Here is a 19,766-nt window from a genome sequence, read left to right as displayed (position 1 = left end):
GATGCAGCTAGCGCACGACAACACTTTGTGAAAAGGTAAACTCCATTTTAGGCGATGCTATCAAGAGTGTGAAATGTGTTGCTTTCCACCATAAATCTGGATTAATTGTGTTCAGGAGCATTGAGCATCTTATTTTTTGATTTCAATGCCATTGGGCAAAAAGAAAGAAGAAAGCATGCGCAAATCAAGCAAAAGTGGAGTGGAAGAAAGCAAAAAAGCATAGCAAGCAAAAATGCTTCAATGCACATTTTTTTGAAGCGATAAATGCGCAATAAGGATGACTTTGCTGACTGCTTATTGCTGAAGGATGCAGCGCCACTACTGTTTCTATCACCAGCGGGGAACAAATTGTTTTTGCTGTGAGCAAATGAAGATATACTGCATGCAAAACAGCCAGTATTATTCGAGATCCATTATCTTTAATGGCTTGCAGGCGAGCGATGCAGAGCATCAACCAGGCTCCGATGGATGAGGGAAAAGAAAGATTATGGCCAAAAGGAAGCAGAAGCATCAGTCTACAGCCAGCACAGAAACAAGGGAAGGGAGGCAAGCTGAACAAAGACAAAGAAGGATTCGAGTCGATGGAGGAGGCAATAACGCAGAAACAGAATCAGAAACAGGGAAATTGTATGAGGTCCGTGGCGGGATGAGTGCTCCGAAGATGTGGCAAGAAGGATGAAATGAAAAGTGTGTTCATGGCTGTGCGAACAAATTCATGGATTTATTGTTTTGTTTTTATGAAAATGAGATGGTATTTGATGCCTTGAGTGCTTTGCTGCTTTTTTTTCCTGGTTTTGTGCAAATTGTTCTGTCAAAATCCATTGTTGTGGAGGATGTTTTTGTAAAGATATTTATTGGATAGCTGCTTCAATTTTGGAAAAGAAAATTCAGAATTGTTGTATTTTTGGCGACTATTTTTTTTATCACTCTGTTTTCTTTTTGGTTCATTTTCTTTTGAAATTACGAAAAAAATACAAAACGAATGTATTTATTTTTGCAGGCTGTGCAGAAAGCTCGTTTCAGTGTTTCAGCACTTTTTTCGTGATGAAGAAAGCATTTAACTTGGATCTTCTTGGAGAAATGGAAGCAAAAGACAAAGCGAAGGAGATTCTGAGAAAAAGATTGAATATTCCCCTATGAATGCTCCAGCATCAAAAAAAAAAAAAAAAAACGTTTGATGATTTTTTATTTTCAACTATTCTTATATAATCTTGATTTTTGTTTTTTTTGTTTTTGTTTTTTGTTTTTTTGAACAAGGACTGAAAAGTGAGCAATCCTGCTATTAACTTGAATGAAAAAACAAGAGGGAAAAATAACAAAATGAACCATGAAATCTAAAAAGAAAAAAAAGAAAAGAAATTGATACTTGTTGAAGAAAGAAGACACAGGAAAGAGAGTTTGTGGAAAAGAAATTTGAAATATTTTTATTATATAATTTTTTATTTCAAATCCGATAAAATAGGGGTCTGTGATCTTGGATCCGTCGTTTATTTTTGTGATTCGAAATTTGAACTGTTGTGAAGGAGTGCGATTGATTGAGAAATGATATTATTTCTGGAGTTGGGGGTGCTGGCCATGCTTTGTGGTGTTTGTGAAGAAACGAGTGGAAAGAGAGTGCAAATGAAAGATTTTCAGGAAGAAGAAGAAGAAGAAGAGAGGCTGATGACGCAAACAAGCTTGTTCACAAATTTGATTGGAGATGGAAAGCGGGAAGAAAGAAAGAGCGAGAATGCACATGAAAATCACGAGATGAGAGATGTGATGCGGAGCAGAATCTCCACGAGGTTTGACTGTTGCAACAGCTCGTTAGTGATAAGATCTGGAGAGCTGGGGAGCAGAGAAGGATTTGAATGGATCGGGAGGTTGAATGGATCATTGCTGGAGGTTGTTTGGTGCGAGATTGCGATTGGAGGCGGAGATGAAAGATTGTTTTGGTGCGAAGACAGCAGGGTTGTGCTGGAGATGACAGTGAAAATGAGAGAAGAGAAAAGAAATTGGAGAGGCGGTGTTGTGGAGGGATTTGGAAGAGGCAACGAGGTGAAGCTGAAGGAAAGCAGATTTGAGTGTTTGAGGGCAGAGGGAGGGATGGCTTTGGCAAGAGGGAGTCTGAAAGAGATTTTCGTGGAGAACTGCCTGTTCAGGAACATATCAGGAAGAATCAGTGGAGACAGAGTGGATGGCAAAAGTGATGGAGCAGATAACGGAGTCAGGAAGAACAATGCTGAAAGGATTGGAGTTGCTTCTTCAATATTTGAGAGGGTGGAAAATGGAGACAGTGGGATGCTTTATGATGGGTATCACACGCAAGAATGCTGTTTTGTGATGAACACATCGTTTGAGAGGTGCGAGCAAAATGTGAACTCGACGAGGCAAGAGAACTCAACAGGAGATGTGATTCTTGAAGACTCGATTTTCACAGTGCACACAATTGGGAGTTACGGAGGAGCGGTGTGCATCACGGGGAATGCCACACTTTCAATTTTGCGAACAACATTCAGAAATTGTTCGTTGGAATCCACTTTGCCAGATTCATATGGAGGTGCAGTGTATGCAACTGGAACGGGTTTCATAAACATGATGAATAGTTCTGTCATTAACTGCTCTGTTGAAGAAACTGGTGGAAGTTATTGTGCAGGTGTTTATATAACAACAAAGGCAGCAGGTACTGTATATGTCACTTCTTCAATATTTGCAGAAAATACTGGAGGACATTATTCTGGATTGTTCTCGTCAGCTGTTAGCGATGCATTATTCATTGGATCTTGCACGTTTCTTAATAATTGCGCCAATCCGAGATATGGAGGATGCCTTGTTGTTTGGAACGCAATATCATTGAATCAAGCAATTACAAATTGTTCATTAGCAAACAATTCAGCTCATTATTACGGAGGGGCTATGATTTTTAAAGGAAATAAAAATACTGTGAAACCTGTGAAACTGAGATTTTTGTTATTTGAGAATAACTCATGCACATTGGGCAACGGACATGATGTGGCATTCCGAACAGATCATGAGACGCTGTATGCAGCGAATGATTTTGCCACATGCAGCTCCACGAGTGCGGAACCAAGGGTGTGGCACTGCTTCACACCGAATGAATGGACATGCCCAATAAATGAGAGCAGGCCAAGCTGGATACCGAACACCATTCGAGGGGAGATAAATGTGAATCCGACGAAGGAAGACCAGATACACTGTGGGACAATGGAAGATGAGTGCAAGACAATAGGGTATGGAGTGACGAAGTGGAATCCAGAGCTGAAGCAAAAGATATCGCTGAGCAGAAGCACTTTTGCAGAGCGAGGGATTGGGGTGGAAGATAGGGTGATTGTGATTGAGGTGAAGGGGAGCGGAGAAAGGCCGATAATACGATGGGCAGCAGCAGGGGATGCGCTTGTCTGGATCACGTGCGGAACAATTGAAGCGGACTCGATTGTGTTTGTGATGGATGGAGAGGCATCTGGAGAGGGGTCGCTGATGAGTGTGAGGGAAGCAGGAGGGAGGGCACGGTTGGTGAGGTGCAGTGTGAGGAGTGAAGCAGCAGGAGTGTTTTGCAGAAGACCGATGTTTGTTGTTGAAAACGGGGTGTGCGAGATTGAAGACAGCGAGATAGAGGGGATACAGATGGAAGACTGTGCGCTGCTTGAATCGAGATATCCGGGAGAGCTGAGAATTGCTGGGGGAAGCATAAGGAACATTGTGCGAAGCAGGGGAAATGGAGCAGTGATGAGCAAAACACTGAGGGAAGGAGAGACTGTGATTGTGTGTAACACCACAGTGAAGGGGTGCAGGTGCAGCAGTGGGAATGGGGGTGGAGTGTATGTGGGAGTTGTGGAAGGGAGTGTGGCAGTTTTGGGGGGAAGCAGCGTGAGCACGAAAATTGAGGGTTGCAAGGCTGAAGAAGGAAGTGGTAGCGGGAGCAGCGGAAAAGGAAGGGGCGGAGGGCTGTATGTGGAGATGAGAAATGCGGAAGATGATGTTCGGATGGAGAATATGGAACTTGTGGGGAATGAAGCGAAAAGCGGGAAGATGATGTTTATCTGCTCTGCAGATCTGAAGGTGAGCTGTGTGAAGAAGTTTGGGTTTCTTCGGGGAGGAGGATGGGGATGGGAGGATTATGCGGGGATAGGAGACAGAGAGTGGAGGTCGCTGGTGATCCCTGTGAAAGTGTATTTTGAGGAGGTTGGGGAGACTGTGCATGCGAGCAGAGGAGGGGCTGATCACGAAAACTGTGGGTTTGAGTATTTCACATGCCGAACACTGAAGTATTCGCTTGAGCGGCAAGGGGGTGAGAAGCACAAAGTGGAGGTGCACGAGTTGGTGGAAGTGAGCGAGCAGGTGGAGATGACATCGGGGAGCTATGAGGTGACTGGAGACGAAGGGCTGACTGTGCTGTCAGTGGTGGACAATGCAGCAAGGAGAGAAGGAGAAGGAGAAGGAGAAGGAGAAGGGGTGTTTTGTGTGTGGAAGAGCACGGTGCTGAAGAGAGTGAAGATGTGGATTCCGGCGATTCTATCAGGAGGAGGAGCATTGATTGAGGTGAGGGGAGGGAGCTTGAGTGTTTTGGAGTGTGCGATTGATCTGAAAGCTCCGGGGGTTGTTGTGAGATTTTCGCTGGTGAAAGTGACATGCGGGAGTGTGGTTTGGCCGTCGTTGAGGCTGGAGTCTGTGCACTTCGACAGGGATGGGATGTGCATTGCAGCTGGAAGCGAGGCATCAATTGTGCTGGAGGATGCAGAACTGAGGAATGTGTCGAGGGTGTCTGGGGATGGGCTGATTGAAGGATCAGATGGGTCGAGGGTGGAGCTGCAGAATGTGGGGATGACAGGATGCAACGAGAAATCAGGGTCGATGATTGTGGTGAAGAGTGGAAGCAGGCTGGAGATGAACAATTCGAAGGCGAATGAGTGTGTGCTTGGAGAAGGAAGTGTGGTGAGAAGCGAAAGGGCAGGGTATGTGAAGGTGAGTGGGTGCAACATGAGTTCGATAGGAGCAGGGAAAGGAGATGGGGTTGGTGTGAATGGGGTTGTGGGGAGCGGAGGGAGTGTGGAGGTGGTGAATGTTCAAGCGAGCAGGTGCAGAAGCGGGAAAGGGGATGGGGGATGATGAAGGTGGTTGTGGAGAAAGGGGAAGGGTGAAGATAGGGGAGGGTGGGGAAAGTGGGGAAAGTGGGGAGAAGAGTGTGGTGGAGATGTGTGAAGCAGGGGAACAGGAAGGGGTTGGAGGAAGAGGGGGAGGAGTGTTTGTGGAGCTGGGGGTGGAAGGGGATGGAGTTGTGTTTGGGGATGTGGAGTTTGCAGGGAACGGAGGAAAAGCTGGAAGAGATGTGTATGTGATATGTGATGAGCTGAGCGAGTATGTGACTCCTTTGAGGTTTGGGTTTGGATTGTCGATTAGGGAGAGGGGGAACTCGCTGGTTGGGCGAGACCGGAAGGCGATGAGGGAGGATACGGATTTGTATGTGTTTATCACGGGATATGTGTCAGGGAGGGTGGAAGTTCGGAAAGAGGGAGGGAGGAATGAGGTGTATTGCGGGATGAGCGCATATCCATGCATGACAGTGGAGTATGGGCTTGGGCATGCAGGGAAGGATGGGGAGAAGTGGGTGGTGCTGACAGGAGGGTCAGAGCTGAGAGAAGAGGTGGATGTGAGCGGAGCGAGGTTGGGAGGGATGGGGGAGATTGCAATGGAGATGAGTGTGAGAGGGATGCTGAGCGGGGAATGGAGCGCAGCGATAAAGACGGAAGGGGTGACGGAGTTGGAGTGGCTGGATGTGAAGATGCCAAGCAGATTTGAGGGAGGGGTCACAGAGCTGATGAATTGTCAGTCGAAAGGCGGTGAGCTTTGGATTAGGAAGTGTGGATTTGGATTGGAGGACGGGGTGCAAGGAAGTGTGGGGTATGCGATTATCCGTTTCAGCGGGGAAGTGCTGAAGGTGGAAGAAACACGGTTTGAGGGGTTTGTGGTGGAGGAGCCAATGTTTGATCTGGGATTTGAATCAGGAGGAGAAGGAAGGGTTGAGGGAAGTGGGGTGGAGTTTTGGAACTGTTCGTTTGGGAGTGTTGGGTGCTTGGGGGGGAATGGGGCGTGCATTGTGTCGAGTGTGATTGGAGGGAAGCTGGAGTTTTTGTGGTGCAACATGACGGATGTGGATGGAAGGGCGAATGAGGAAGGGGGAGCGCTGAAGGTGTGTATTGAAGGGAAAGGGCATGTTATTGTGGGGAACTGCAAGGGGGAGAGGTGCTGTGCAGAAAAGGAAACGAAAGGGAAAGGAGGGTGGATGTTCATGGAGTGCAGTGTGGCAGATGGGTTTGAGATTGAAGAAGTTGAGCTTGAGGAGTGCTGGGCATGGGTGGGCCGGAAGATGTTTGTGAGAGGGAGAGGACTGGGGGGTGTTGTGAGTTCGGAGAGACTGAAGGTGGATGTGGGAGGTGGGGAGCTGGATGGGTTGGAATTTGTGGGGTATGATGAGGCAGAGGAGATGAGAGTTCCACTTGGGGTGTTTGTTCAGGAGTGGGGAAGTCCAGGGTACGTGGAAGGGGAAAGAGGAATGGACTATTCGTTGTGTGGGTTTGAGTGGTTTGGGTGTGCGACGATGGAGCACTGCGGGAGGGCGAGGTTTTTCGGGAGAAAAGCAGAAATAGTGCTGAAGAGGGGATTTGCATTTTGCTCAGTGATTGATATATCGACGCAAGAGATGGATGTGAAGGGGTGTGAAGAGAGGAGAGAATACGAAGTGAGAGGAGATTTGGGAGAAGAAAGCGAAGGGGTGATAGAGACGAGGAAGGATACAGGGTTTGCAGATGTGGTGTTTGTGGTGGAGAAGACATTTGTGAGAGGGCAGCGGAGTGTGGTGGTGAGCCGGCTGTCGGGATTGGTGATGGAGAGGTGCGGAATGAGGATGGGGAGTGGAAAAGCGGGGTTCAGCTTTGTGGTGTGTGTTGGGGGGAGGATGGAGCTGAAGAGTGTTGAGGTGAGGGAGCAGGAGTTTGAGAGTGGGAGCATGGTTGAATTGCGAGAGGGATCGAAAGGAAGTGTTGAAGGGGTTGTGGTTGAGAGAGTGGCGAGTGGAGGAAAGAAAGGGCTGATATGGGTTGGAGAGGGGTCGTCGTTGGAGGTGGGGAACACATCGGCAAGCGGAGGAGTGACATTTGGGGATCACTGTGTGTGGGAGTTTGATAGGACGAGCAGCGTGAGGATGGCAGAAAGCAATGTGAGCGGGGTGACGCGTATGGAAGGGGATGGGGCAGTGATTGTGGGGAGTGTGGGAGAAGGGATGGAGTGTGTGGTGGAGAGATGCGTTGTGAGTGTGATTCGGTGCGAGAGCGGAACGGGGGAAGGGGGAAGTGTGCATGTTCGTGTGGGGAAAGGAGGGAGCTGGGTGTTTGAGGAGAACGAAGTGCGGGAGAGCAAAGTGGATGGAAACGGAGGGAAGGGAGGAGGGCTGTTCATGGAGTTTGAAGATGTGGATGTGAGCTACTCGATGAGGCAGGATGTGTTTGAAGGGAATCAAGGGCACATTGGGGTGGATGTGTATCTGGTGTGCAGAGAGCCAGGAGTGGTGATTGATCGGAGGAAGTGGGAGGGGTCGGCAAAGGAAGGGGAGGAGTACAACAACACGATGTGGGTGGTGGATCCGGGGAATGCGGGGATCGATGTGACGCTGCTGAAATATCTGTTTCCGCCGAAGGGAGACATCATCTTTGTGAACAGGACTGTGACTGGGCAGGAAAACTGCGGGAGCGATGAGCTGCCGTGCAACACGGTGGAGGGAGGGTATGAGAAGCTGGGGAAGGAGAAGACGATTCTGCATATCATGGAGGAGAGCGAGCTTGGGGAGGAGATCAGGAGAGAAGGAGAGTCGCTGACGATCCGAGGAGACGAGGTGGCGAAGTCGGAGGTGGTGGTGGGGGAAAGGGGGAAAGTGTGTGTGATGGTGGGGAGCTGGTCGACGACGCTGACGATTGAGTGGATCAAGTTTGAAGTGGCAGAGAAGTCTGCGCACTCGGAGCTTTTTGAGATGGGAGTGGGAGAGGTTCATGTTGTGGAGTGTGTGTTTGGAGGGAAAGGAGAAGAGAAGAGGAAGACAAACATGTGGATTGTTTGTGGGAGAGGAGGGTCAGTGGAGCTGAAGAAGGTGAGTGTGGAGCAGATGGAATTTGGAGATGGAAGGGGGATGTGTGCTATGAAGGGAGGGGGGTTGTTGTGCGAGGATGTGAATATGAATGGAGCAAGGACAGATGGGGGTGGGCTGGTGATTGGAGAGAAAGGGACGAAGATAGTGGTGAAGAGAATGAAGGCGCGGGACTGCTGGGGTGGGAGTGGGGGAGTGATAAGGGTGATGGATGGAAGGAAGGTGGAATTGAGCGAGGAGTGTGAATTTGTTGGGTGCTGCTCAGGGAGGGGAGATGGCGGGGCGGTAAGCTGGGAGATGAGTGGGGAAGACGAAGTGCTGGTGAAGAATTGCACAGTGAAGAATTGCAGGGCAGAAGAGACAGGAGGGAGAGGAGGTGGGGTGTTTATGTGGATCCATGCAGACTGTGAGAACAGGTTTGGAATATCGAAGATGGTGTTTGAGGGGAATGCGGCTCATGAAGGGGATGATGTGTTTGTTAAGTGCAGAGATCTGAAGGAGAGTGTTGTTGGGGAGCGGTTTGAGCTGGAGCTGGTGAAAGAAGGAGGCGAGGCAGGTGTGAGGATGATGGGCAGGGATGAAGGGCGGTTTTCGGAGAAGGCGCATGATCTGATGTATTTTTTGGTGGGATATCGCTCAAGAAGGATTGTGGTGGGGAGCAATGGGGCAGACATCATGGGGTGTGGGCGAGAGGAGTATCCGTGCGAGTCGTTTGAGAAAGGGGTTGAGCATGGAGAGAACGAGGATGGGATGATTGAGATGGAGGTCATCGATATGGTCGGGATAAGGAAGGTGGAAGATCTGTCCGGATGGAAGGTGGAAGGGAGCTCGGCAGAGGAGAAAAAGTGTTGTTGAGATAAGGGAAAAGATCGAAGGAGATGGGGAGAGCTGGGTGGTGAAGAACGAAAAGGTGCTGAATGTTGAGAGGGTGAGGATGGTTGTGCCAGTGAGACTTGAAGAGGGGAAGAAGGAGGTTGTGTGGAGTGGAGGAGGGAATGCGGAGTTGTGGCTGGTTTTGTGTGAGTTTGAGGTGGAGGGAGCAGGGATAGTGGAATATAGCATGGTGAAGAGCAGTGGGGGAAAAGTGATGGCAGTTTCATGTTTGGTGAAAGAAATGGAGATTGGGGCAGTGGCGTTTGAATTTTGCTCGAGCGTGGAGATGAGCGGGTGTGTGTTTGAGGATGTGAAGAGGGTTGGAGGGGATGGAAGGGATGGAAGGGATGGAGATGGGGAAGGAGGAGGGGTGATGAGAGTGAAGCTGAAAGGAGAGGATACGTTTGGGATATCGAATAGCTATTTTGAAGGGTGCGGATGGGAGTGGGAGGAAGGGTGTGGAGGGGTGATATATGTGGACAGCAGGGAAGGGTTGAAAGAGGATGGATTGCGTTTTGCAGGCACGGAATTCAAGGGAACGGTTGGAGGAGCAAGAGGGAAGGCGATATACATAGAAGGAGTGGATCTGAACAAGACGGTGAACGAGCAGTCGTTTGGAGTAATATATGGAGAATTGAAAGAGGATGAGAACTTGTTTGTGGGGAAGGATGAGAAACTTGGAGAGACGGATCTGCTCCGACTTGTGGTGAAGTACTGGTCGGGGGTGGTGTACATAAGCGAGGATGGGTTTGATGTGATGGGATGTGGAAGCGAGAGGGATCCGTGCGGCACGCTGTGGAAAGGGATGAAGCAGATTGAGAAAGAGAATGAGGAGAAAAGGGTTATGATCAGAAGAGAGGTGGGAGTGGAGGATGAGTGGGATCTGTCGAGCTTGAGTGTGGAGAGGTGGAGGAATGGAGAGGAGAAGCTGCCTCGATCTGCACTGGTGTTTGGAGGAGATGGAGAGAAGAGAGGCAGAGGGGTGATTGTGAACACGAAGATGCTTGTGCTGAAGGAGATGAGTGTGTGCATGGCAGCAGGGTTTGAGAACGGACGAGGATGGGCAGTTGAAAACAATGGAGGAACACTTTGGCTGGATAAGTGTGTATTTGAGACAAGAGAGGGCACAGAGGGAGGAGAAGGGGAAGGAGGAGGGAGTGTGTTTGTGAGGATGTTTAATGGAGAGCTGAGGGCGGATGAGCTGGAGTCGAGGAGCATGAATGGAGGGAAAGGATTATTTGAGGTGAATGGAGGGTGCAGATGCATTCTGCTTGGAATGCGTGTGGAGTCGGGAAGAATTAGAGATGGGGCAGTTGTTCAAGTTGTGGATGGTGATGTTGGAAACGGTGATGAGGGAAGTGTGGTTGAAATGGAAAATTCGACATTTTTGTTTGTGGCAGGGCAAGGGAATAGGCCGAGGATTGTTGAGTGTAAGTGCGATGGCGGGATTTGTGTGAATGTGAGCGGGTGCGTGTTTGAGTCGTGCAAATCGTCGGAAAGCGAGAAAGGAGGGGTTGTGTATTTCTCGTTGAACGAAGGGGGGTGGCTGCGGATGAGCGAATCGACAATAAAGCAGAGTGGATGTTCTGCAGAGAGAGGAAAGGGAGGAGGGCTATATCTGCACTCTGAAGTGACAGGGGAGCTGGACTTTGAGCTGCGGAGCATGGAGTTTCGTGGAAATGATGCAGCATTGGGACGGGATGTATTTGTGGAGTGCTTCAGCATCGAGAACCAGATCAACGAGACACAGTTCCGGTTGGATCTGCGGGAAAGTGTGTATATGCGTCAAAACGGGATGTGTGGGATGGACAGGACACAGCACACAGTGGAGGCGATTGATCTGATGGGAATCATTACGATATTCCAGTCGGACACGATTGTGGTGTCGAGCAGCAGAGAGAAGGGAGGCAAAAATGAGAGATCGTGTGGAATGCCTGAAGTTCCATGCCGATCGATCGACTATGGGGTGGAGCATGTGACATGGGATTATGTGAGCCAGATGTTTGTGGAGGAAGAGAGTGTGATTGAGAGGGAGTGCGATTTTGTGGAGATGAGGGTTCTGTCGAGCGGAGGCGACATGGCGCAAATAATTGTGAAGGGAATTGAAGAGCAGAGAAGGGAAGGGGTTATTGCGACACAGAGGAATGTGGAGGTGACAGGATTGGGGTTTGTGTTTGCAGAAGGAGCAGAATGGAGCCATGCAAGGCTGATTGAAGTACAGAGCGGGATGCTTAGGATACGGCTGTGTACGTTCAGCACGATGCAAAATGGGGAGGAGGAGAATGGGAAGGCGAGAATTAGGTTCTCGCTGATATGGATTGGAGGCGGTGGCTGTGCTGTGTCAAGCGTTCAGGTTGCAGGTCTCAGATTCTTGGAAACAGTGAAGGGAGTGATCGAGGCATCAGGGCCGGAGCAAGAGACGAGCGTGAACAATGTGAGCGTGGCGGATATTAGCGTGGAAGATGGGAGCATCATTTGCTCTGGAGCAAAGCTGTTGCCGCGAATTGGATCGTGCAGCTTTGAAAACATCACACGCCTCTCTGGAGGAGCATCGTGCATATTGCTAAGAGCTGGGGAAGGGAAAGAGATGGGAGAAATTGTGAACTGCACATTCCGAAGATGCACATCGCAATCGGCAAGAGGGAGTGGAGTGAAGGTTTTGTGTGCTTCGAGCATTGCATTTGACAGCTGTACGTTTGATGGATGTGGATTGTTGGAGAAGACAAACTGGGAGGGAGCGGAGGAAGGGATATGCTTTTGGAATGGATCAGTTGTTGAGATGGAGAATTGCAGCAGTCGGATGAAAGACACAGTAATTGCAAACAGCAGCTGTGGAGGGGCTGGGGTGGATGGTGGGGATGTGAGGATTGAGATGGGGATGTTTGAGAACAACAATGGGACAGTGGAGAAGTACAGATCCATCCGGCGGAATGTGGTGTGCAGCGGTTTGGGAAAGGTTAATGTTGTGAGCCTGAAAGGAGGGGATGGGGCAAAGGAGAACAGCTCGCTGTGGATTCTGAGTGAAGGGTGCACACTGGAAGGGGTTGCAGGGGAAAGGGGATGGGCGCTGTTTGTGCCAGTTGTGGAGGAGGCGCATATGAGGGGAGCAGGGGAGGAGCTGGAGGTGAGGTTTGTGGGGCGACTGCTAATTCCGTGCAATCTTTCATTTGGGGTGAGCGTATGGGATGGGGATGCAGAAGCAGTGGAGCGGCATGAGTTTGTGGAATCTGACTATGTGTCAGAGGAGGAGGTGTGCAGCAGAATAGGAGCATCAGCAGCTCGAGGAGCGGCAGAGACAGCAGAGGTGAGGGTGAGGATTGAGTTTGGAGATGCAGCCAGGCGGCAGGGCACGAAATGGTTTGTTGTGAAGAACAGAACAGAAGCACAGGTGAATGGAAACGAAAAACTTGTTGAAGGAGGAAACAAAGAAAAATCATCATGGCCATTGGTTGTTATAATAATGGCTGTTGTTCTTTTTGTAATTCTGATTATAGCAGTGGTTACAACTGTTCGATGGAGAAAGCAAAAAGAAGAACAGAAGAACTGGAGGAGATTGTGGAAGATACAGTGAGGAAGGATCCGAAGCTGATTGAGATGGTGACAATGGAGATGTCTCCCGAGGAACAGTGGAAAAGAGCTGAGAGGGAGGCAGAGAAGAAGAATGAAGAGAGGATCAAGAAAAGAGCATATGATACGAATATGCAACATTCTGAATCATCCGAGCATTTGTTAAGTGAGAGCGGCTCCACCGAATACATCCTTGGGAGAGATTCAGACAAGATTCCGGAGTGGGCACTGGAGAAGGTTGAAGAAGAAGAGATTCAGAAGAGAACACCATCGCCATCCATTTCATCCACTTCCACCACTTCGACAACTGATTCAGATTCAACATTTGTTCGATCAGAGAGTCTGTGCCCAACCACGTCATCCATGTCGAATCTTGTGGATGGAATGGCATGCTCGTCGCCGCATGAGAAGTTGATAGCGGATCTTCGTGACTCGCTATTCATGCTTGTGCATGGGAAGAATGAGAAGAAGGAGATGGCGATTGGTTCATTGAAGGAGCGGGAGATGACAGCTGCACAGATCCTGTTCTGGGTGGTGAATGGAGCGCTGCACTCTTTCAATGAGATGGAAAACCCGCTTCAGTCATTGGCGAATCTGAGTCCGCACATTGTGCTGTTCTCTGAGCAGATGGTGATTGTCATAGCGCTTCACTCTGACTGCTCTGATGAGTCGGATTCGGACTCCTCATCCATTGCTTCATCATGCACGATTGCCACATCATCCTCTGATGTTTCATTGATGAGTGAGCGATTCGTAGACTCACCGCCACCCTCATCGGCATTTGAGGATGATGAAGGCTGCAGAGACGAATACAAGCGATGGAAGGCGCCGGAGCTGATGGGGAAGAAAAAAGATGAGAGCGACAAAGGAGTCAGTTGTGTTTTCTGTGGGGATGATGTTGTGGGAATGCCTGACTCTGAAGATCCCGTTTGGAGACTATTCTGCAGAAGCAGCCGGGCAGAAAATTGTGAATGGGGAAAGGCCGAAACCCGAGAAAGCAGGGAGTGAGGAATATGGAGAAATGATAAAAGCATGCTTGTCTGCATCGCCATCGGAGAGGTGGGGCTTGATAACTTTGAAGCGAGAATTCTTCAGTCGGTTTCCCGCAGGAGCTGTGTTTGTCACAGCATCAGACGCCATCGATTTTGAAGCAAGGAGCGATGATGGAGGCAGCGAGGCTGCGACTCGACAGAGCAGAAGCTGGAGTGGATATAGCAATAGATGAAAAGGAGGAAGCAGAGAAAGAAGATGATTAGCACAACTGCCTTAAAACAACAGCTGGGATAGATGAACGGATATGGAATGTTGGATACGATGCTTCACTATTGACGGATCACTCGATGAATTTGACGAGTATTCCGTTTGTGTGGTGCAATTTTTCAGGTTATTTGTTTTTTGCTTTGTTTTTCTTTGGATATAGGTTTCTTTTGATTGGCCGAAATGAATATCGAATGGCAAATAAAATTATAACTTTTCCTCACTTCATTTGGAGCAATTCATCAAAAATCATCAAAATGAGAACATTTTGCGAGAAATTAAGGAAAGCATCAATGAAACAAATATCCCTTCAACCGTATCCAAAAAATGAAGCCATGAATCAAAAAAAGATTATGTGGATATACTGATAGGATCTCCATTATTTTTAAAAACACTTTCTTGATTTGTTTTTTCTTTTATTCTCCAATCATTTTAAATAATTCAATGCTATCAACTTTTTTTTTCTAATAATGTATTCACCTTGATGAGAAAGGACTTTTCTGATTGATATTTTCGTTATTGTTGATTATTCTTCGAGAAATAAGTTTCAATCACTTTTGAAATGAAATCATATCGGGAAGTGGGGACAAAACGAAAAGTTAAAAATATTAATGAAGAAGTTATTAATATCAGTAACTTTGATTAACAAGCGTTTATGCGATATTGAAACTGGTAAATTTTTTGTGTTATAAAAAAGAATTTAAAATAAACCCATTTCAAAAATTCACTTGAAATAAAAATCCTTTTAAAAATCATTCTTGAATCAAAAATCTTGATAAAACGAAGAAATAAAGCAGGTTTGATCCTCGATAACGAGTTTTGATCTAAAGTTTGGGTGGTTCGAGTGAAAACTTCGCACTTCCGAATATGATATGAAAAAATAGCGAAATATAAATATTACCAAAAAAATAAAAACCACATTGGTGTGTAATGTTTAATTTTCTTCACTTCACCTCCAACTTTGTTTTTTTGTCTTGGTTTCAAAAATTAGAAGGCAATAGATATTGCTCTTCAGAGCTATCTCCTGCATGTTGTACAGGGATCCGGTGTGTCGAGTGTTATGAAAGGAGCACAAAGAAAAACCACTCTCGCTTTCGCGAGGCGTGGAAAAGAAAACTAAATGTGATATGCTCTGCCTCCCATTTTTCTGCTGTATCAGCAGAGCATCCACAAACATCACACACTGCAAATTAAAAGTTTAATTCTTTTCTGTGAAAACAATCAAAATCTCGTTGATGAGTTGGATCATGCTTAAAACTTTTTATTAATTCCCTGTTCCTCAATACAGGTTCTAGGTGCACTCTTGTAACTTCGGGCGGTTGATCTTTTCCTCTATCCTTTTATATCTCGCCCTTTTTTCTAGTCATCTCTCCACAAACTTCTGGTTCACCTTCGCACCCAGCCGCTTATCGTCTCTCCATCCGCATTCGAATTATCTCGGAGCAAACCTGTCTCACTGCGTTCTATCAATTCGCAATAGAGCGAATCTACGAACGCAAGGAGCAGGTTTGCTCCTCAATAATGAGTCTTGAAATCCCTTTTATATATCTATTCTTATATAATTTTATATTTATTTATTTCTTTCTTTGTAATGATCTTAAACCCTCCTGCCTAACACGTCAAAGTGCGGCGGATGTTTGGAGGGCCTACGGATGAAGGTGCAGCCCCTGTTTCCACTCCCTCCCTTTCTTGGGGTGTTTCCGAGGTGTTCTCGACCGGGAATTCGTTTCTTCTAAGATCTTTATCCTCTCGCTTTGACTTCTCACACCATGCTTCCTCCGGTCTGTGCCCTTCTTTCTCTGTGAGGCCGTATGTCTGCTTCCAGTCAGCTCCATAATGCTGCAGGGAATTATAAGGGGGGGGGGGGGGGGGGCTGTTTTCCCACATTCAAGATGTCGAGCTTAGGTGTTCTGTAGATGAATCTTTCGTCTTGGGATGAGCCTTGATTCCTTGGACTCTTCTTCTTGCTATGTTTCTCTTCCACCACTTGCGATAACTCTCCCATGTATTCCTTTGTTCCTGATTTTGTATTCTCGTTTATCATATCCTTCTTTTCACTATCCTTCTCCGACTTGTCTGCTTCTCCCCAAGGGGGTACTGGGTCACCGATTGTATCAAGGATCCATTTCGTATATTGAACCGGTGAAACTGTTTAATTTTCTGGGTTAAGTCTTGAACCTGGAGTCAAGCTCGCTCGATCATTGATCTATTTCCAATCTGCACCTTCAAGTTTAGCTAAGTGTGTTTCCACTTTATGTCTTATCGAGGATGTGGTGAATGTTTCAGGTATTCCGTTCTCTCGAAGAGATGCCGTTAACTTTTCCTTTATTCTCTGCAAATTTTCAGGTTGATTCTCATTAATATCAAACCACACATGTTCATTTTCAAAAGTTGTCCTGGCATAATCTATCCATCATTGGAACGCTTCTTCTGGATAGATACGTGGGTTAAGATGCCTTTTAATAACGACTGAAAAAATCTCCCCTCGTGTTATCTTTGTCTGAACTTACGTCAGTGCAGTGTTCTCTCTGAATAATGCAGTATCACTTCTCATTCTCTCAAACTCAGCTGGTCTTAAAGCTCCAAAAATCATAGTGAGGATGAGGGCTCTCATCTGGAGCGTTCGTATATCCTTTGCGTTGTTTGTGGTTTCAGCCCATATCGTAATGATTGTCAAGTCCCACATTGATTTGTATCTCTTGCCTCTTCTCGGCTTATCTCCCACATAGGTTTTTAGAAATATTTCTATGTCCTTTCGATCAATCTCAATATCCCTAAAAAGGGTAATGGAATCCAGAACTTTCCGTACTGTCTGATGAATCACTCCGCTTGAGAGGTTCGTATTCGAGAGTGTTTCAATAAACTCTGCCATTATCCATTTGGCGTTTTTGGTTGTGAGGGGGTCAGTGCCATCCATGCTCTCTCTATCCAGGAATCGCTTAAATCTTCGCAGCGCTCTCCACGTATCTCTTTCACTCTTTTGATTTCATAGTATTGCTGCTGCTATGACCTTTACTCCAACGTGTTCTTCCCATGCAAAGAAGAGGTCTCTTCCTAAAGTATTTTCTTCTCCAGTGTGATGCTTGTCACCTCTCCTGTGTGTAATTTCCAGCCTTCCCTTCTCATCTTCGCTCACGGTATCATGCACTCCTGAAAAGTCCCCAGGGTCTTTGTCAAATGCCCAGGCTGCAGTAGTGGGGTCCAGGTCTGCCCACTCCGGGCTGGCAGAATCAGAATCGTTAGTTCCCTCTGAGCTTCGTTCATCTTCTCTTTCAACACCCATCCAATATTTCTCAGGAACTGGTGGACAAGCACTATCTCGTTTTCTTGTATTTCTCTCTCTCTCTCTCTTCCTTCTCACGGAGGATAGCCTCCAAACTCTTCCGCAGGGCACCGGCGCAATGGGCTCTGAAATTGTGTCTAATGTTCTCGGTGCGATTGTTTGAAATATCTCTGCAACTTTCTTACCTCTCAGTGCGTAGTCCGGTTATCTCTCCATCTGGCGGAGTGCATCTGCTTCCGTGTTCTGTTCTCCCGGGAGGTGTTCCATTTGTATTGTAATGTCTAGACTGTTCAGTTTCTTCTTTAATGCTCTCAGTGTTGGAATGAGCGATGGCGCTCCTGTCTTCTTCAGTATCGTCCATCTCGTGGACATATTGTCTGTCCTCAGACAAATATGGTCGATCTTCTGTTGTTGCAGCCAAGCTCCTTTCCTTTCTTAAGTCCTCAACACTGCTCTGGACTCCTTCTCGTTGATCGAAACGCACTCTCTTGGCAGGTCCAACTTCCGTGGACATAAATCTACTCCTCTTTGTTCTCCCTCGGTTTTGTTTGCACTGCACCCCATCCCAGCTCTGACGCGTCTGTCATTAACTCTGCTGGCTTTGCTCTTCTCTTCAGACTCCTTCGTCTGTTCTCTTGCAGGACCTTTCTCCAATGTGTTAATTCTCCCAACATCATTGGGTTGGGTCTCACCGTCCCGTTCCAGCCTCCGCGGGCTATTGCCTGCCTCAGCACGTATTGCATGCGCTTCATCCACAAGCTCGCTGGAGGGTGTTGTTACCTCACGAAATTCAACCTCCCGAGGAGTGCTGCTAGGTCCCTCGTCCTTTGTCTCCTTCTTTCCTTTGCATGTGCTATCCATTTTCGCACGTCCTCTAGCAGCAGCACTCTCTTCCTCTCTTGGAGCGTCACTTCCATCTTCTCTGAGTTCCAACTCCATCCCAAAAACTCCCCACTCCTTGTGTGTTTCAAACTCAGCTTCTCCTCCGAAAGAATCCAACCCAGATTCCTCAGGAACTGGGCTATCTCCTGTGAGATCGATCTCAAAACTTCCCTGTCTGGGTGCATGAGGAGAATATCATCCAGATATATTACAAGGTTCACCTTCCACTTTTCTCTGATATATGACGCCACACGTCTTATTATCTTCGTTAAAACTCTGGGCGCGTCCTTTGCTCCAAAGGGCATCCCTATGAATGAATAGGCTTGATTTTGAAAGCTGAAGCACAGATAGGGACTGAATTGCTCGTCCACTTTGACATGTTGATAAGCACTCGATATGTCCATAGTTGTCATCCAGTCGTTCTCCTCCAGGAGTTCCACAACTGTCTCCTGGGAATCCTTCAAAAAGTGTTTTCCCGGTTCTTCCTCGTTCTGAGCCCTGTTATCCAAGATCTTTCTCAACTTTCCGTTCTTCATTATCACCATGAATGTCTGGTTGAACCACTTCGCATCAGACTCTGGCACGGGCTTCACCACTCCGTCCTTCAATTCCTTTTCCAAGAGGAATAAATAATTGTTAATCATTTTTATTGTCCCCAGAAACTCCTGCTTGTGTTTTCTCTCCTCGAGCGAGATTGGGGACTAGGGACTTATCCATCGAGCTCTAATTCCACGGCTCACTAGTTTGTCTCCCCCAATCTTCTTCCACTCGCTCAGTCTGTTCATCAGTCTCCCAGGAAGTGGCTCCTTCAGTGGTTCACTCGCGAGGCTCCTCTTCACTTCTGGCGCCTTGTAGCCATGCTGCATCTGTGTATTCCCTTCTCCTTCGAAAATGTCTGCAATAACTGTCTTCGAGCACTCCTCCAAAGTGCTTCCAATTGGGGGCTCGATAACAGTCCCAAAAGCTCTTCAGACTCCCCTCTCTTTCTCCTTCTCGTTCCTCATCTCGCTCTTCTGTCCAGTCACTCGGGGATATTCGGAGTCTCCTCCTGTTCTCGTTGTCTCGTGTCGCACATCTTCTATCGATATCTCTCTCGCAGAATCCCCCGAAATTTCTCGTTCTCTCTCCTTTCTTTGGTCTAACGAGCTCAGAGTCTCTCTGACGTTCATCTGTTGTTTCTGCATTTCCATCTCTGATCGCTTCTCGCCCGGTGCTACGGTTTCTCGTCGTATATTCATTTCGCTGAGCTTTGCTTCTCTCCCTTCTCTCTCTGTCTCGCGGCAAAGCGCGGCTCTCTCTCTCCTCTGCCTCTCTACTCCTGAGACCACTTGTTGGATTTGATTGATGGTTCCATCGCTGTCCCTCCTTGGGTCCTTGAGGGGGCTGGGGGCAATGGTCCAATGATAGGGGCTAGCCTCCCAGCGATCGTTGGAACAAACTGTGCTTGAAACTGGGGTGTTCTCTTCTTTCCTTTGAAGTCTGTGAAGCTCCTGCCGTATCCTCTTCTCTGGAGCTGTCTGTATACAAATCCTTTGGTGCTCCTTCCCGAACTGTATCTTCTCGGAAGTCCCCCTCTGGCTATTGTGGGCCCGAAACCGGTTGTGGAGTCGGGAGATGCACCGTATCCTGCTGCATCTCCCTCTGCTTGAAAAAAGCTAGTGCTCTCCACCAGTTTTCTCAGGTTCTCCGGCACTTCCTTAGACATTCCTCCTTCTAAAAAGCCTTTCGCGCTATCCCAACCCGATTGAGGAATAACTTTCAGTAAGTTTA

At 47.6% G+C, this 19,766-nt stretch overlaps 7 protein-coding genes across 7 annotated transcripts; 3 read left to right on the top strand and 4 right to left on the bottom strand.

Annotated features, from left to right (window-relative positions):
- Positions 1-422: 422 nt before the first annotated feature.
- MONOS_16395 (uncharacterized protein) lies at positions 423-650 on the top strand (the record flags this gene model as incomplete). The annotated part of the gene is made up of 1 exon (XM_067869303.1): positions 423-650. One exon carries the CDS (start codon positions 423-425, stop codon positions 648-650), a length of 228 nt encoding a protein of 75 aa, XP_067729512.1.
- Positions 651-1,542: 892 nt separating this feature from the next.
- Positions 1,543-5,106, top strand: MONOS_14500 (uncharacterized protein; the record flags this gene model as incomplete). The annotated part of the gene is made up of 1 exon (XM_067867307.1): positions 1,543-5,106. One exon carries the CDS (start codon positions 1,543-1,545, stop codon positions 5,104-5,106), a length of 3,564 nt encoding a protein of 1,187 aa, XP_067729511.1.
- A 2,052-nt stretch (positions 5,107-7,158) lies between these two features.
- MONOS_16703 (uncharacterized protein) lies at positions 7,159-7,452 on the bottom strand (the record flags this gene model as incomplete). Its single annotated transcript, XM_067869586.1, has 1 exon — positions 7,159-7,452. One exon carries the CDS (start codon positions 7,450-7,452, stop codon positions 7,159-7,161), a length of 294 nt encoding a protein of 97 aa, XP_067729510.1.
- A 1,616-nt stretch (positions 7,453-9,068) lies between these two features.
- On the top strand, positions 9,069-13,830 carry MONOS_17418 (uncharacterized protein; the record flags this gene model as incomplete). Its single annotated transcript, XM_067870336.1, has 3 exons — positions 9,069-12,364; positions 12,502-13,501; positions 13,660-13,830. The coding sequence occupies 3 exons, from the start codon at positions 9,069-9,071 to the stop codon at positions 13,828-13,830; spliced, it is 4,467 nt and encodes a 1,488-aa protein (XP_067729509.1).
- A 2,987-nt stretch (positions 13,831-16,817) lies between these two features.
- On the bottom strand, positions 16,818-17,475 carry MONOS_16304 (uncharacterized protein; the record flags this gene model as incomplete). The annotated part of the gene is made up of 2 exons (XM_067869217.1): positions 16,818-17,211; positions 17,300-17,475. 2 exons carry the CDS (start codon positions 17,473-17,475, stop codon positions 16,818-16,820), a joined length of 570 nt encoding a protein of 189 aa, XP_067729508.1.
- A 74-nt stretch (positions 17,476-17,549) lies between these two features.
- On the bottom strand, positions 17,550-18,862 carry MONOS_16305 (uncharacterized protein; the record flags this gene model as incomplete). The annotated part of the gene is made up of 3 exons (XM_067869218.1): positions 17,550-18,167; positions 18,272-18,607; positions 18,737-18,862. The coding sequence occupies 3 exons, from the start codon at positions 18,860-18,862 to the stop codon at positions 17,550-17,552; spliced, it is 1,080 nt and encodes a 359-aa protein (XP_067729507.1).
- Positions 18,863-18,964: 102 nt separating this feature from the next.
- Positions 18,965-19,701, bottom strand: MONOS_16306 (uncharacterized protein; the record flags this gene model as incomplete). Its single annotated transcript, XM_067869219.1, has 2 exons — positions 18,965-19,379; positions 19,436-19,701. The coding sequence occupies 2 exons, from the start codon at positions 19,699-19,701 to the stop codon at positions 18,965-18,967; spliced, it is 681 nt and encodes a 226-aa protein (XP_067729506.1).
- Between the last annotated feature and the right edge of the window lie 65 nt (positions 19,702-19,766).

Source organism: Monocercomonoides exilis, assembly GCF_001643675.1.
Source record: "Monocercomonoides exilis strain PA203 chromosome Unknown scaffold16-1735695, whole genome shotgun sequence".
In the NCBI taxonomy this organism is placed as follows: domain Eukaryota; phylum Preaxostyla; order Oxymonadida; family Polymastigidae; genus Monocercomonoides; species Monocercomonoides exilis.
The sequence above is the reverse complement of the archived record's forward strand: the minus strand, read 5'-3'. Positions and strand labels throughout refer to the sequence as shown.